We start from the raw sequence: 17,725 nt of genomic DNA, 5'->3' as shown, positions 1-17,725 counted from the left end.
CTCCCAGCCGAGACCGCCCCACACTCCACTGTGTGAGAATGTGAACCACTGTATACAAAACGAGTACTTTCACATAATGCCGCAATTGTTCCCGAAGAAAAACCACCCCTCCCACGAACTCTTTCCCACCCCCTGTCCCCACTCCCCATCCAACCCCCCATTCCCATCCCCTAAGCCCCCTCCCCAGTCGCCCTTGACTGACTAACGGTCGTACATCCATGGTATCTCTTAAAGAGATAGGAGTACACGTTCTGATGTGCTCCCACCCTCACCCCTCTTAAACTCTCCCACAACCAGCGGCCCTATCACCCTCTGTAGCCCCTCAACCAACTAGCCCCTAATGTCCAAGTAAGGTACAGAATTCCCCCCCCCCAAAACGTACTACCAGCCAGATAGTCTGATATTAACCCTATGAAGCTGGACTAACCACACAAAGAGGAAAGTAAGCCATCAATAAAGCAAGGCCCCCACCCAGGGTAGGGATTGTTAGGAACTCCCGCCTTGCAAGAGCCCACCCCACTCCCGCCGCTTCGTGAGTTTTCACGGCTCAGGGGGACGGTGCTACAGGAAGTAGGCCACACACATCTCCATACAACGCCCGTTGCAGGAAAGTAAGGCCTCCAAAGCGTCCCCTACAGGGTCTTCCCCCGATGCCCCTAAGATCTCCTAAATGCGGCCGGCTAGCCCTCCCGGGCATGATAAAGGAGAGAGGCAGGGAATATTACAAAGAAATAAAACAGTAAAAAATTAATTAAGATCATAAAAAAGCCAAGCAAAACAGAAAAAAAACAAAAGCATGAAGGCACCGGTTGGTATCGCGCCAGCCTCCCTGTGTCCATTAGGTAGGTCAGTCAATTTGAAAAATACAAAAAGTCAAAACCCCGGAAAAGAGAAAAGAAATAAAAAAACATTGTCAGTTAACACTCCACAGGGGTTGCCGCAGTGCGCCGTTAGTCCAAAAATAGCTGATACAGAAGCCCCCGACCTCTACGGGGAGGAGAAAAATCAGGCACAAGGTCGCCAGTTGCAATAAGGAAACACATCCAAACTGGGTAGGGCCGCCGGGTGTCCATGAACGTCTTCCAGGCCGCGTAGGTGGGCCCAACCCCCTGTACCCAAAAACATCAAGCCGCACCACTCAGGTATCCATATGGTCCACAAAGTCCCTGGCAAGAGGCACTGTTTCAAAGGTGTGAGCCTGTCCCGCCACCCAAATCCTCAGACGGGCGGGAAACAGCAGGGCGAACTTGACTCCCCTGTTATGCAAGGTTGTGCAAATCGCAGCAAAACCCCGCCGGGCCTCCGAGACCGCAGTAGAAAAATCTTGAAATATTCGAATGCGGTGGGTTTGATACTTCAAATCGGGTTTTGCGCGTGAGGCACGCCAGATCTCCGCCTTATGGGCATAATTGTGAATCTTTGCAATAACTAAGTGGGATCTCCCCGATGCCGCATTTCTGACCCCCAGCCGGTGGGCCCTCTCCACCACGAGCTTACCCTGTAAATGGGGGAGATCAAGCACTTCTGGCAGCCAAGCCTCTAACATCGAGCACAGGGCGGACTCCTCGAGCTGTTCCGGAAATCCAAGGAACCGCAAATTGTTGCGGCGGGCCCGGTTCTCAAGATCGTCAACTTTGGCCTGTAGGGCCGAGATGGATTTTTCCTGGGCGGCCATCTTAGAGGCATGTGCGAGTGCGGCGTCCTCGATGTCGGAAACCCAGGCCTCGACTGTGTCCAGCCGGGGGGGCAGCGCCGCTATCGTTTCTTGGACCGCACTAAGTTGTGCGGTAAGGAGAGACCATTTTTCATCGAGCGCTTCTTTGATCGCGCTTTTAATGTCGGTCAGGGTAAGTGGGGGATCGAGCTGTGCGCATTCACCCTCCGAGGGAGCCGCGATGTTAGGGTCAGGATCCCGGGACTTCTCCTTCTCCTTTCGGGTCTGTTTCGTTGGCTGCGGTGTCGACAATTTACCGCAGGAGCGCACCGTGGTCATAGGGAACCACAGTAGAGAGCCAGCACCCAAAAAATATAATGTGCCGCCGGGCTAGTAATCGCGGTAAGCTGGGCAGAGCAGGAGCTAGGAAGCAACACGACTTCCCAGCTATCACATCATGTGATGTCCTTTCCTTTTCATATTAGATTGCATTTTGCTTTTATAAAATTGCTTCCTTATGTAACCCTTTTTTTTTTTTTTTTTTTTAGAAGTAGTAACTTATTTCAGGGCACACATCTTATTTATTACTTCGGGCTCAGATCCTGAGCTCTCTCTTCTAGAGGGGGATTCTTTTTTATGGAGGGAGACTTTCGTCTATGGCCCAGACAGTGGTGTGATTTATCCTTTGTGTGTGTTTGTAGCTGTGGCAACCCCAGGAGGGAGTTGCTGTAACAAAACAGCCAGGACTGGGCACTGGCTGTTAAATAATAATTTACTGATTAGTTAAAGCCAATTGAAAGTTCATCTTTAAAGAAGTGTGCAGTTACCACTGAATGTATTACAGTCAGAGTCTCATCTTGGGTAGGTGTCCTTTTCTTCGGCGGACTGGTCGAGCTTCCCATGGTGATGTAAAATGTGCACTAAAATCTCTCCCAGTGGCTTACCCGAGACTCCTGTGTCAGGGATCCCCCTTCTAATATAGAAAAACACATCCTACTTCAGCTTCCAGTTCAAATCCAAACACCCAGCCCTGGGTCCGGGTTCCATGTCAAAAGAGATCTGGATGGAGCCTCCCAGCTCTTGCGTGCTTCCTTTTAGTTGTTTCTGAAAGGGTGACTCCTCGGCTTGAAGAGCCTGTGGTTCAGGAACCTGTTATACAAGCCTGGCTTCCCGGTGAGAAGAGATGGCTTAAAAGCTCCTCACAACAGAAAAGAGATAATACCTTCTTTAGACAAAAATCTTCCCAGACTGGTTTTCTGCTCTCACAAGGGCTTGCCGCATTCGTGGAGTGAATGGGCTCCCTGGTCTTCAGCCCTTGCCCCCTTGAGTCAAGCCGGTGAGGATTACTTTCTTCAAAGGAGCGCAGGGTTAAACAACAGTCCCTTCCCAAAATAGGATTCTTCTAGCCTTCAATCGCCTCACACAGCCGAGCCTGTCGCAAGTGCTTGCTTGCCTCATTCAGGGAGTGAATGGGCTCACTGGTCTTCAAGGTCCTGGAGTGGGAGTCCCTCAGGGGTTCCAGCAAAAAAAGACGTCCTTACTGTGATTAAACTCCAGGAGACCCTCTGGCACAGAGGAGAGTCCCCTCAAAAAGCAAAAACCTGATGAGGCAGGGAGGCCTCACCAGGGAGGGAAAACAATAGATATCTTTACTGCTCTGTGACTGACCTAAACTGATTCCAGCCACACCTTAATCACAAAATGGCTGGGTTATAAAGCAAGGAGCAACCAATCCCAGCTCTCCTAGGTGGGAGGAGGGCGAGGGGGATGGAGTGTAAACTATATAGAATGGAACTAAGGGCATTTAGTGGTGGTCTGAGGGGTCTGGCCTCACTTATTTTAGGAGCTCCTAATCTAGTTCTACGCTGTCACTGAAGCAGAGAGTACTTTTTAGAATTTCAGAATTTTTATAGGGCAGTGGAAAGTAAAATTTTGAAAACGGTTTTTTATATAATTTCTAAATAACTTTTGCAAATATGTTACACATTGAGGGCAATTTTCAAAATTTTTACATGGGTAAACCTGTGAATATTCATATAAATACACTGTCTGAATCAGTGGTGTAGCCACGGGTGGGCCGTGGCTCACCCACTTTGTGCTCAGGCCCACTCTTCAGTTTGTTAATCAGGCCTACCACATCTTCACCGTGATTTGGATCAGTTGATCAAAATCATCACCCATGAAAACCTTCTCTGGTTATCTCTCCAACATCCTCTTCAGTAAACACTGAAGCAAAGAAATTGTTTAATCTTTCTGCGATGGCCTTATCTTCTCTAAGTGCCCCTTTAACCTCTCGATCATCTAACGGTCCAACCGACTCCCTTGCAGGCTTTCTGCTTCGGATATATTTTTAAAAGATTTTACTGTGAGTTTTTGCCTCTACGGCCAACTTCTTTTCAAATTCTCTCTTAGCCTGTCTTATCAATGTCTTACATTTAACTTGCAAACACTTATGCATTATCCTATTTTCTTCTGTTGGATCCTTCGTCCAATTTTTGAATGAAGATCTTTTGGCTAAAATTTCCTCTTTCACCTCACCTTTTAATCATGCCGGTAATTGTTTTGCCTTCTTTCCACCTTTCTTAATGTGTGGAATACAGCTGGACTGTGCTTCTAGGATGGTATTTTTTTAACAATGTCCACACCTGTTGCACACTTTTTACCTTTGTAGCTGCACTTTTCAGATTTTTTCTAACTATTTTTCTCATTTTATCAAAGCTTCCCTTTTGAAAGTTTAGCGCTAGCGCCATGGATTTACCAACTGTTCCCCTTCCAGTCATTAATTCAAATTTGATCATATTATGATCACTATTGCCAAACGGCGCCACCACCATTACTGCTCTTACCAAATCCTGTGCTCCACTGAGAATTAGATCTAAAATTGCTCCCTCTTTCATCGATTCTTGAAACAATTGCTTCATAAAACTGTCATTTATTCCATCCAGGAACATTATCTAGCATGCCCTGATGTTACATTTATCCAGTGAATATTGGGGTTAGTGAAATCTCCCATTATTAGTTTGGTTAGCTTCCCTAATTTCTTTAGCATTTCACTGTCCGTCTCACCATCTTGACCAGTTGGACTGTAGTATACTCCTATCACTATAGTCTTCACAACAACAAGGGATTTCTACCCATAAAGATTTGATTGTACATTTTATCTCATCCTGTTGGATTCTATGCCATTCCAGACATAAAGCTCCACACAGCCTCCTGGGTGCTCCTCTCTGTCACTGCGATATAATTTGTACCCCGGTATAGCACTGTCCCATTGGTTGTCCTCCTTCCACCATGTCTCTGAGATGCCAATTAAGTCTATGTCATCATTCACTGCTGTACACTCTAATTCTCCCATCTTACTTCTTAGACTTCTGGCATTAGCATACAAACATTTCAAAGTGTGTTTTTTGTTTGTATTAACATTTTGCTTTTCAGGTGTCAGCGATTAAATTGAAAATTTTTAACTCAGGTGAGTTTTTTAATTACAGGCACTAGGACTACTTTTGTTATTAGTGGAACCTCTCTGTCAGGATGCCCTAATTCTAATGGATCATTAGTATCCTTTTAAGATACCTCTCTCCAAACCATGCGCTGCTGAGCGACTGTTGGCTTTCCCCTTTGTTCTAGTTTAAAAGCTGCTCTATCTCCTTTTTAAAGGTTAGCGCCAGCAGTCTGGTTCCACCCTGGTTAAGGTGGAGCCCATCCCTTCGGAAGAGACTCCCCCTTTCCCAGAAGGTTCCCCAGTTCCTAACAAAACTGAATCCCTCTTCCTTGCACCATCGTCTCATTCACGCATTGAGACTCCGGAGCTCTGCCTGCCTCTGGTGACCTGCGCATGGAACAGGGAGCATTTCAGAGAATGCTACCCTGGAGGTTCTGGATTTCAGCTTTCTACGTAAGAGCCTAAATTTGGCTTCCAGAACCTCCCTTCCACATTTCCTTCTCCTTCTTACATACCTCCCTATGATGGTTCTAGCTAGCATAATATAGCTAGATCATACAGGTTTGGGTGTGTGAGAAAGGAATAGCAGAGAGGCTTACTTTTTTGACATAGGACAGAAACATAGTCATGATGTGGTGGTTAAAATATCTCAAACAGAATGTGCATTCCCATGGGTCTCTTGTTATGTTATACTTGTACACCATCTTCTTCAAAATAGGTTTGAGATCAAGCAATTATTGTAATATAATATAACAAAAATACAGCAAAAAAAATACAATGCATAATAATTGTACCTTACAAAAATACATTAAAACCACTAGAAAGGAATAAAGTCAGAGTCCACCTACATATTATCACACAGCTAATACACTTAGCAGTTCACCATAGCAAACCCTCACACAACCTAAACCCACCCAACATCCCAAATAACAACCAAAGTCCCACACTGAGTCCTATGTCTTCACACCACATAATTAATGGTAACCTTGTGCATACGTACTTTGTTCCCGGCTTGTTCCGGTCTCCTTAGTTTCACCTTGCTTTGCTTTCGCCAGGCATACACCTGCACCTCCTTTTAGCTACTTTCAAATGTAAAGTCTGAGCCATGAGCCGAGGGCAGTCAATAAGAGCCCGTACAATATGAGGATGGGCTAATGCACTACCACTTGATGAGGATGCAAAACTGTTTGGATCCTGGCCAAACCAGTGTGATTAAACCTTCCAGTTTAAACAAAAATAAAAACAAACCTGTCTGTACAATTAATTTGCCTGTGTCACTGGGGGATCCAAGATGGTTGCCATCTGATTGGAGCGCCCTACTGGAGCTCTGCTGGGAGAGAGTCTGAACCATATTACTGTTCCTTTTTTGGTGCTCAGTATGGTTTCTAAATCTAGAATAGTGAGTTAAAGTCCGGTGCCACATGTAAGCTTAATAAGCATGCTTTTCTACCAGTTTTTGGCAGTAGCTAATTTGTTGTCCTTTCAAGGCATTAGTCTCGCCCAGTGAGCATTTAGCTTTGAGTTTGAACTGGCTGTGGAGATAGCGTTCAACAGAGAATCCCATCTGTGCTTCGCATGCTTGAGTTTATGGTTTCCCAGTGAGAATAATACAGCTGCTCTGCAGTAAATGATTATACACCACGTGGCATATAATAAGATTCCAGGAAATAACCCAAACACCTGAATGTGAATACACTGCGCTTCTATTAAAGGAACAGAGATCCCCCCAACACATGTTAAAAGAATTCACGGTCTGCACTTAGAATGGATGTTAACACTTGTACTCTGACAACCGTTTCCAATGTGAATGATAATATTTATTTCTACAAGAAGGTTTAGAATAGATCATGCAGTCCCCTCATGTTTCTGATATGTATTTAATTCCTGAAGGCAGAGCAAGTATATTAGTTTTAGAGAACGCAATTTCTTCGTAGCCATTCCTGCCGCCGCTGCAGTGCCTGACATCTATCTACCCCTTTACTAGCACAGTCATGAGTGGATAAAGGCAAACCCTTGGTGAAAATACGTTTCAGGAAGGGACAACAAATATAATAAGAATTGCTATTCTTTTTCTGTGTTGCCTGCTAACTGTAGCGATGTCTTAAGAAAATGGTATTGATGGTTTCAATAGAGCCACCTGTGTTTCCTCCCCCAGGTATTGGGAGTGGAATGGTCTACTTACCTGCTGTCGTTATGGTTGGGCAGTACTTCCAGAAGTGGAGAGCCCTGGCACAAGGACTCAGTACAACGGGAACAGGGTTCGGGACCTTCCTGATGACCATTTTGCTGAAGTACCTCTGCATGGAATTTGGATGGCGGAATGCAATGTTTATACAGGGGGCAGTGACGCTCAACTTGTGTGTCTGTGGGGCACTGATGAGGCCCCTTCCCTCTCCCGAGGAGGAGAACGGGAAGCGATCAGAGAGCGGGAGGGCGGCAAATGATGCGGAGAAAACGTTGCCACTGTCAGCGGACGCTCTTGTGCCTAATGGGCCGTTAACCGGCATGGAAGACAAAGGCGGGCCAATAACGGCTAACGTCACTGTCACGGACAGCCTTCCCGCCATAAAGAGAAGGGGTAAAGGTAGTAGAACTGGAATTGCTTTACAGGATATGTATGCAGTAGGCATTCTGAAAACAGCACACCAAATAACTTTGACAATCAAGAAAGGATTTTGGTCATGGTACTCCAGTTACTTTGGAGCAGCATCGCTCTTTACTAATAAACTGTTTGTTGCCTTTGTTTTTTGGGCTTTGTTTGCATATTGTAGCTTTGTTATTCCTTTTATTCACCTCCCTGAGATTGTCAAAATGTATAACTTAACAGAACAAAATGACATTTTTCCTCTGACTTCCATAATAGCAATAGTCCATATTTTTGGAAAAGTGATTCTTGGCATCATTGGTGACTTACCTTACATCACGGCTTGGAATGTCTTCCTGATAGCTAACATCACCTTGGGTGTGTCCATTCTCATTTTGCCATTAATGCATATATATGCTGCCTTGGCTATTGTGTGTGCCCTTGTAGGATTTTCCAGTGGCTATTTCTCTTTAATGCCTGTCGTGACTGAAGATTTGGTGGGGATCAGACATCTTGCAAATGCATATGGCATCATCATTTGTGCAAATGGAATATCTGCATTACTGGGACCACCATTTGCAGGTAATAGCTCCAGCTTTTAAGCAAGTAATAGAATCTTCTGTCGGTTTTAGGGTTTCACAAACTTGTCCTTGTGACTCTCAAGGCCAGTTGAGTTTTCAGGCTATCCACAATGAATATGCATGAGCCAAATTTGCATATGCAGGGTTTCCAGTGTAGGCCAGTTTATCGCATGCATATCCGCTGTGGATAGCCTGAAACCTCAACTGGCTGTGAGGTCACCAGGGAATGTTTGAGAAGCCCTGGTCAATCTGGAACTGCAGTGATGTGGTTAATATAGTATGATTTAGAGCAGCTATTATTCAAGACTGTGCTGACCCGACCTGGTACTCTGGATGGCCCAGGCTGTAGGCTTTTCCTTCGGTTTCCATCTTTGCAAATCATTTACTACTATAATATGCATTGCCTTCTTCACAGTGCAAACCTGCAAATTATTTTTCTGTGATAAAGCCAAAAGGCACTTTTCTCACTCGTATAATTTATTTTAGAAGCTTACATTCCTATTTTTCAGATTGTTATATTTATTAATTTGCAGTGAGCTGTTTATGTCATTATTATTATCTGAAAGCTAAAACCTCTGGAATTAACTACAAAATTAAAGGCAGAGTAAACTTCCATTATTACAACAAATACTAATCGGGGCAGTTTTCATTAAATCACTGGGTAGTTTCTGTTTGATAATTTGCTAAACGTTTGTCCTCGTGTATCTTTCCCCACTGCAGAGCTGTAGCAGGGAAATTTGGCACCTACGGCCAAGTGAAAAATTGCACCATCACCCATTATGTTACTATTAATTGTTTGAATAGCAATGCCCAAGCTGGTGCCAAGGGTATTAGGACCCTAGGCAAACTTTACATCCTTGTACCCCGTCATGCCATCCCCACACACAATTAAAAGTGATGCATTTTTAATAACAGATTTTACATGAAAAAGGATATTCAAAGTAGAGTCTTCGGAGGTAAAATATCACTTACAAATATGTCAGTTATATTTACATGCGATGCTATGGTGCCAACCAGAAAACCCTGCAAGAAAGCAAAACTGACACTTGTAACCCATATGGTATTAGGCTTACAGTACCGTGCCATGGGCTTGGTCTTCAGAAAGCTACGAGAAAACGGAATTACAATACAGTATATTTTCTATATAAAAACCGCACTAACTGCCAGCATTCAAAAGGTACTAAAACTGCCTATGAAAAGGCAATCTTGCAACAAGCCAAATTCTGTATGCAGTGCAGCAGTGGAAAAAAAAAGAAACACTATCATTCCTCATAAAACAAAATTAAGAAATATAAATTTCATCAATAGTAGTAGAACTACACCAATAAAAAATATAATTCAAGAAAGCTAACAAATAAAACTCATTTTTCTGAACACCAACAAAATATTTCAAAATAGACACATCAAATAATACCCAGTAATTTAAAAAAATCCCCTGCTTTCCATACCTGGAAACCTTTGATTTCCAGATGCCCTGATATTGTCATGGATTAGCAGGTAGAGAGGAAGGAGAGTTGTGCACAAACGTTCTCCTCTCACACACACACACACACAACCCACGAACACACACACACACACACACACATTGTCTCTCACTCACACACACACATACACGCACACTTTCTCTCTGTTTCACTCACACACACACACTGTCTCTCACACAAACACTCGTACATGCTCTCTCTCTCACACCAACACTCACACATGCTTTCTCTCACAAACACGCTCTCTCTGATACACACAGTGGTATAGTGAAAATGAAAGGTGACAAGGAGCAATGTGTAGAGAGAGAGACGAAGAAATGGCAGAAATATTTAAAAAATACTTCAATTCGGTTCTCACTAAAGAAGACCCTGGAGAAGGACCATTGCTAGTTGACAAGACCATAGATGGAAATGGGGTAGACGAAACTCTGTTTACAGAAGGGAATGATGGGAAGAGCTAGGAAAACTGAAAGTGGACAAGGCCTTAGGGCTGGATGAGGTACAACCCAGGATACTAAGGGAGCTCAGAGATGTGCTGGTGGGTCTACTGAAAGACCTGTTCAATAGATCCCTGGAAACGGGAGTGGCGCTACAAGATTGGAGATGAGTGGTTGTGGTCCTGCTTCACAAGAGTGGCAGCAGAGAGGAGGCTGGAAACTACAGGCCAGTTAGCCTCACCTCGGTGGTGGGAAAATTAATGGAGTCTCTGCTGAAGGAAAGGATAGTAAGCTATCTATTATCCGGTGGGTTGCTGGACCCTAGGCAACATTGATTTATAAAAGGGAAGGTCAAATCTGATTGATTTTTTTGATTGGGTGACAACAGAATTGGATCAAGGAAGAACGCTTGATGTGATTTACTTCAAAGTCAGCAAAGCTTTTGATACGGACCTGCACAGAAAGCTTGTGAATAAAATGAGAAGTTTGGGAGTGGGAGCCAAGGTGGTGGAATGAATTATAAACTGGTTGTCTGACAGAAGACAGCGTGTGATGGTAAATGGAACCTACTCTGAAGAGAGAATGGTGTTAAGTGGAGCGCCACAGGGATTGGTATTGGGACCGGTTCTGTCCAATATCTTAGTGAGCAACATTGTGGAAGTGGTAGAAGGTAAAGTTTGTCTATTTGCAAATGAGGCTAAGATCTGCAACAGAGTGGGCATGCCTGAACAGTAGAGAAAATGAAAAGTGATTTAAGAAAGCTTGAAGAGTAGTCGAAAGTTTAGCAGCTGCGATTCAGTGCCAAGAAGTGCAGTGTCCTGCATCTGGAATGCGGGATTCCAAAAGAACTGTATGTGATGAGGGCTGAAAGACTGATGTGCACAGGCGGGGAGAGGGACCTTGGGGTGATAGTGTCTGGGGCTCTGAAGGCAGTGAAGCAATGTGACAAGGGGATAGCTAAAGCCAGAAGAATGCTGGGCTGCATAGAGAGAGGAATAACCAGCAAGAAAAAGGTGGTAATAATGCCCTTGTACAGGGCCTTGGTGAGGTCTCACCTGGAGTACTGTGTTCAGTTCTCAAAAAAGGATATAGACAGGATGGAGGCAGTTCAGAGAAGGGTACCTAAAATGGTGTGGGGTCTGTATTGGAAGACTTATGAGGAAAAGCTGAAGGATCTGACTGTGTATAACTTGGAAGAGAGGGTGGTGGATGCCTGGATTGCCCTTCCAGAAGAGGTGGTGAGGATGGAAACAGTAAATGAATTCAAAAGGGCATGGGATAAACACTGTGGATCCCTAAAGGCTACAGGCTGGAAATGAAGAAAAGAGTGCATGGGGGTAACCTGCATGGAGCGGCAGTTACTACCCTTAACAGAAACATGGGGGTAACCTGCATGGAGCGGCAGTTACTACCCTTAACAGAAACATGGGGGTAACCTGCATGGAGCGGCAGTTACTGTCCTTAACAGAAGGCATGGGGATCTACTACCCTTAACCAATTAGCCTTGATGTTTTTTATGCAGCTGCAACATTGCTCTCTGCTTTGACGGCAGGGGAAAAAAGAGGAATTGGATTCAGATACAGCCAACGCTGGGCCCTGACTTTTACGGTCTGGGGTACTGATACTCAGACATTAGGGAAAAAGCACGGGCTAGCTTCTATGGCCAAGACCAAAAGCAAAGCACGTTCAAGCAGTATTGTTTGAATTATCTGGAAAGCTGCTCATCCTGTAAAAATGTTGCTAGCAGTAATATTGTTATAGGTTTGACAGTTTGCTTGGTTTTGATTGTAAATATAACTAACCTTAACATAAGGCTTGGGGGTAACCGGCACAGAGAGGCAGTTTCTACCCTTAACAAAAACATGGGGTAACCGGCAGTTACTACCATAAGAAAATTGCTGGTCAGACTAGATGGACCATTTGGTCTTTTTCTGCCATCATTACTATGTTACCATATTACGCTCTGTCTTACACACACACACACACATATTCTGTCTCAGTTTAACACACACATGGTCGTTCTCACTCTCACATATACACATTCTCTCATGCTCACAAACCCACGGTCTCTCTCACATACACACATTCTCTCTCACAAACACGCTTTCTCTCACTCTCTCTCTCACACACACACACTTGCACGCACACACACACACACACATGCTCACTCTCACTTTTCACCCTATTGAAATAGCAGCAGCAGTCTCCTTTTTCAGCCCCTGCAGCCAAGGGGATGACTTATTCTTGGGCTGCGGGGGCCAGACCAGCTCTGGCCTAGTGCTCCTTGCAAAGCAGGCTATGTCACTCATCCTTCTCCTAAGGACCCGCCGGTGGGGCCACAGCATTCCTTGTCTTACTCAGGCTGCACCAGTGATTCCAGTGGGGCCATAGCACTCTTTCCCCTCCTCCTAAGGGCCAGCTGGTGATTCCAGCGGGGTTATGGCAGTCCACCTCAGTCTCCGCTGGCAATTCTGGTGGGGCCCCAGCACTCCTACTCAAGCTGCGCCGCTCCTGAGGCCAGCAATAGATGACATCACCTGCAATACTAGGGCACCCTTCGGGTAGTGGCACCATTGTACCTGAAGACTGGAATATGGCCAATGTAACCCCGATATATAAAAAGGGCTCTAGAGATGATCTGGGAAACTATAGATCAATGAGCCTGACTTCAGAGCCAGGAAAAATCGTGGAACTATTATAAAGAATAAAATCACAGAACATATAGATAGACATGGTTTGATGGGACAAGCAGCATGGATTTGTCCAAGGGAAGTCTTGCCTCACAAATCTGCTATATTTTTTGAAGGGATGAATAAGCCTGTGGATAAAGGAGAACCAGTAGATGTAGTGTATTTATATTTTCAGAAGGCGTTTGACAAAGTCCCTCATGAGAGGCTTCTAAGAAAACTGAAAAGTCATGGGATAGGAGGCGATGTCCTTTTATGGATTGCACGCTGGTTAAAAGACAGGAAAACAGAGAGTAGGATTAAATGGTCAATTTTCACAGTGGAAAAAAGTAAACAGTGGAGTGCCTCAGGGATCTGTACTTGGACCGGTGCTTTTCAATATATTTATAAATGATCTGGAAAGGAATACGACGAATGAGGTGATCAAATTTGCAGATGACATAAAATTATTCAGAGCAGTTAAAACACAAGCGGATTGTGATAAATTGCAGGAGGAACTTGTGAGACTGGAAGATTGGATGTCCATATGGCAGATGAAATATAATGAGGACAAGTGCAAGGTGATGCATAAGGGAAAAATAACCCATGTTGTAGTTACACGATGTTAAGTTCTCCTAGGACAAGCAGGATGGTAGTGCTCACACATGGGTGTCATCATCAAATGGAGCCGGCATGGAAAATTTCTGTCAAGAATTTCTTGAAACTTTGGCTGGCACACTGAGCATGCCCAGCATGCCACTATCCCTGTGTCCACGCAGGGTCTCTCCAGTCCTTCCTTTTCCACAGAGCTGTCGTCTCGTGGAGGTGGAGTTTGTGCTATTTTTATTGGAAAAAGTGAGTTTTTTCTTCAATTTTTTTTTGCATATTTTTTCCCGCGCTTGGTCTCTCTTCTTGTTCCCCTCGGGTTCTTCTTGGTCAGTGAGTGTTTTGCTTCTCCCATATCTGCTGGTCGTTGTGCCCTTCCAGACTCTGTGCATCTTATGGATGCCTCAGACTTTTGCCGATGCCCCCAGACTATGTCCGTAATGGATCCACATGAAGTGTGTTTCTGGCTGGGGGCATCGCACTATGTCTGAGGCTGCGACTTGTGAGCTCAGATGACCCCGAAGGGCCAATGGGCCAGACTGGACAAAATGGAGAAAGTGTTTGTTTGGCTTGGGCAAGACCAAGCCCTCTACTCCGATGTCAACGCCTAGGGACCGATTTCCCTCGATCTCTCGGTCACCACCCCTCCCCTGAAGCTCTCAGGGCAGGGAGGCTCCAGGGATTGGCCGGTCTCAGTTTCCTCAAAGTCCCGGACTTCAAGATTGTCTTCATCATCCTCGGCGCCGGGGAAAGGACAGGCTGAGCACCATGGAAGATCCCACAAACATCGGCACTGGTCCCCATCTGTGCACGGAACTGGGCATGTGAGGACCATAGTGCTTGCCACCCTGCTGCAAAAGCAGCCTCGACACGCGGAGGCCCTCGATGTCGGTGGTCTGGGGCCGTCTGCACTGATTCCAGTGCCGGACATAGACCCTCCTCGGGGCTTTGAGGAGGAGTTGGGCCCCACCCTCCCCTCTCAGCCTGCCCTCTTGTCGGAGGCGTTCAAGGCGGAGTTGGAGCATCGGGTGCACCTGGTGGTGGATCACGCTTTGTGCGAATGGGAGCCAGTGCCCCCACCACTAATACTAGTGCCTTCCTCAATTCCGGTGCCCTCACTGATGCCTTCGAGGCTGGTGCCCGCAGCGATGCTGACTGCAGTGACTTGGCTGGAACCGTTGTTGGATTGCCTCAACGTCCTCCTCGGTGGCCTCCCAATGCAGTTGATGCTGATGCCTTCCAATCCCTCGGTGACCTGTCGGGCACCAAAATGCAAGGCGTCAGAGTTGGTCCTCATGGGGGATTCCTCAGGAGATGAGGGCCTGTCGGTCCCATCTGCACTGCAAGGTCCCTTGGCGTCACGCCCAGTGTTTCCCGTGCCAGGGCCCAGCCCTTTGGGGCCCGTGCTTCCCCCAGGCCTCCCGGCGCCTGTGCCTAAGGATATGCCCGGGGGCTCCACGACCCTTCTTTCTGGGTGGTCTCAAAGAGCCCAAAGGCCCTTACGACTCCTGGGGTCAGGATACCTCCTATGCTTCGTTGGTGGACTCCAATGTCCTTCCATCGGATCCTTCCCCTTTGGAGGAATGCCGGGTGGGGAGCCTACATCGATGGCCTCCGTACCCAGGGTTTCTGGAAAGTGCAGGAGTTGCAGTTTCAGATAAACCTCTTGGAATTGAGGGCGATCTGGTACGCCCTATGGGCCTTCCGGGATCGCTTGCCCAACAAGGTCATCCTTGTTGGAACGGACAACTAGGTGGCCATGTGGTATATCAACAAGCAGAGGTGTGCCAGGTCATTCTTCCTTTGTCAGGAAGCAGTGCAAATCTGGAACTGGGCGCTGGCACAGGAGATGTTTCTCCAGGCCGTGTACTTAGCAGGCGCAGGGAACACCCTAGCGCACCGGCTGAGTCACACCTTCCAGCCCCACAAGATGTCCCTGAAACAGGAGGTAGCGGATTGACTCTTCTGTCTCAGGGGGATTCCAGATGTAGACCTGTTTGCCTCTCCCAGCAACGTGAAGGTGCCCCTGTACTGCTTTCTGTTCAGGTCGGACAGTGTGCCATCCACGGACACCTTTGCCGTCCATTGGGTGACTGGCCTCCTGTATGCCTAGCTGCCTCTTCCATTAATGTTGAAAACTCTCCTGAAGCTCCACCAGGACCAGGGTCCATGATCCTTGCTGCCCCGCATTGGCCACGGCAGGTATAGTTCCTGCTTCTGCGGTAACTGTCCAGATGGAACCCAATCCGTTTGGGAACGGCTCCGGACCTTCTCTCAGAATCAGGGCAGGCTGCGCCATCCCAATCTCTGTGTTCTGTCTCTCACGGCATGGCTGTTGAAAGGTTGATCCTGCAGCACCTGGACCTTTCGGAGGACGTGGCCCGGGTCCTGGTGGCTTCCAGAAAGCCATCCACCAGGAAGTCTTATGCCTTGAAGTGGAAGAGGTTCACCATAAGGTGTGAGCAGAAGGGTCTCAATTCATCTTGCCCCATCCAACAAATCCTGGGCTATCTGCTGTACCTCTTAGAGGCGGGACTTAAGACCAACTCTGTTCAGGTGCATCTCAGTGCCATAGGTGGGTACCACCAGGAGGTGGACGATTCGCCCATCTCGGTGCAGGCTATCATAGGGCGGTTCATGCGGGAGCTGCTCCATTGTGGCCCCTTGCGGTTTCATGGGATCTGAATGTGGTGCTGACCCAGCTGATGAAGCCATCGTTTGAGCTGCTGCGCTTGTGCGCTCTCAAGCATTTGACATTGAAGGTCATCTTCTTGATAGCAATCACGTTGGCGTGCAGATTTGGTGAGGAACGCCTTAGTGACTTATCCACTAAGGCATTCCTCACCGAGGTTCTACCATGACAGGGTGGTTCTGCGCACTCACTCTACGTTCCTGCCAAAGGTGATTACAAATTTCCATCTTAACCAGTCTGTTGTCTACCTACCTTCTTTCCCTGGCCTCATACCAGCCCGAGAGAGAGGACGCTGCACATGCTGGATTGTCAGAGGGCCCTGACCTTCTACCTGGAGTGTATGGTGGGCCACAGGCTGTCCACCCAGCTGTTTATCTTGTTTGACCCCAACTGACTGGGCAGGGCTGTTACTAAACAGACTCTTTCCACCTGGCTAGTGGACTGTATATCTTTCTGCTATGACCAGGCGGGACTACACCTGGAGGGCCATGCAGTTCATTGGGAGAGATCTGCAGGGCTGTGACATGGAGTTTTCTTCACTTTTTCGCTGCACACTATTGTCTGGACAGGGATGGCCGACGGGATAGCAGATTCGGCCAATCTGTCCTGAGAAACCTCTTTCAGCTGTGAACCCAACTCTTCCACTGTAGATCCCTGGTTTTTAATTCAGGCTGTCCCCTCAGTTACCAACAGCACCTCTGTTGTTGTGCCTGTTGGCACCTGTTTGGTGTCTGTTGGTCTCGCGGGTTCAGGTCCAGCCTGTAGCTAGGGATTCACCCATGTATGAAGACTACCATCCTGCTTGTCCTAGGAAAAAGCGAAGTTGTTTACCTGTAACAGGTGTTCTCCTAGGACAGCAGGATGTTGGTCCTCACAAAACCCGCCCGCCAGCCTGCGGAGTTGGGTTCTCCTGGTTGGTTTGTTCTTTTATCGTATCTACGTACACGACAGAAGAGAGACCCCACGTGGACGCAGGGATAGTGGCATGCTGGGCATGCTCAGTATGCCAGTCAAAGTTTCTAGAAAATTTGACAGAAATTTTCCATGCTGAGCTCTATCTGATGATGTCACCCATGTGTGACAACTAACATCCTGCTGTCCTAGGAGAACACCTGTTATGGGTAAGCAACTGTGCTTTCCATTTTAGGAGCTACCACCCAGGAAAGAGATCTAGGTGTCATAGTGGATATTACATTGAAATCGTTGGTTCGGTGTGCTGTGGCAGTCAAAAAAGCAAACAGAATGTTAGGAATTATTAAGAAAGGAAAGGCAAATAAAACGGAGGATGTCATAATGCTTCTGTATCGCTCAATGGTGAGACCGCACCTTGATGAATACTGTGTGTAATTCTGGTTGCTGCATCTGAAAAAAAGATATAGCAGCACTGGAGAAAGTGCAGAGAAGGTTGACCAAAATGATAAAGGGCATGGATAAAGGAACAGCTCACCTATGAAGAAAGACCTAAAAGGTTAGGGCTGTTCAGCTTGGAGAAGAGACGGCTGAGAGGAGATATGATAGAGGTCTACAGAATCATGAAAGGACTTGAATGGGTAAATGTGAAATGGTTGTTTACTCTTTC

The 17,725-nt window shown here is 46.5% G+C and overlaps 1 protein-coding gene across 1 annotated transcript in view; it reads left to right on the top strand.

Annotated features, from left to right (window-relative positions):
- SLC16A14 (solute carrier family 16 member 14) overlaps positions 1 to 17,725 on the top strand; it is a 77,687-nt gene that overhangs the window by 47,047 nt on the left and 12,915 nt on the right. The window contains exon 4 of the mRNA XM_029616035.1: positions 7,252 to 8,262. Within this exon, the coding sequence (XP_029471895.1) occupies positions 7,252 to 8,262 (1,011 nt within the window). The remainder of the gene's footprint in view (positions 1 to 7,251; positions 8,263 to 17,725) is intronic.

Source organism: Rhinatrema bivittatum, chromosome 9 (genome assembly GCF_901001135.1).
Source record: "Rhinatrema bivittatum chromosome 9, aRhiBiv1.1, whole genome shotgun sequence".
Classification (NCBI taxonomy): domain Eukaryota; kingdom Metazoa; phylum Chordata; class Amphibia; order Gymnophiona; family Rhinatrematidae; genus Rhinatrema; species Rhinatrema bivittatum.
Note: the sequence above shows the minus strand (reverse complement) of the source record. Positions and strands in the feature narration are given on the sequence as shown.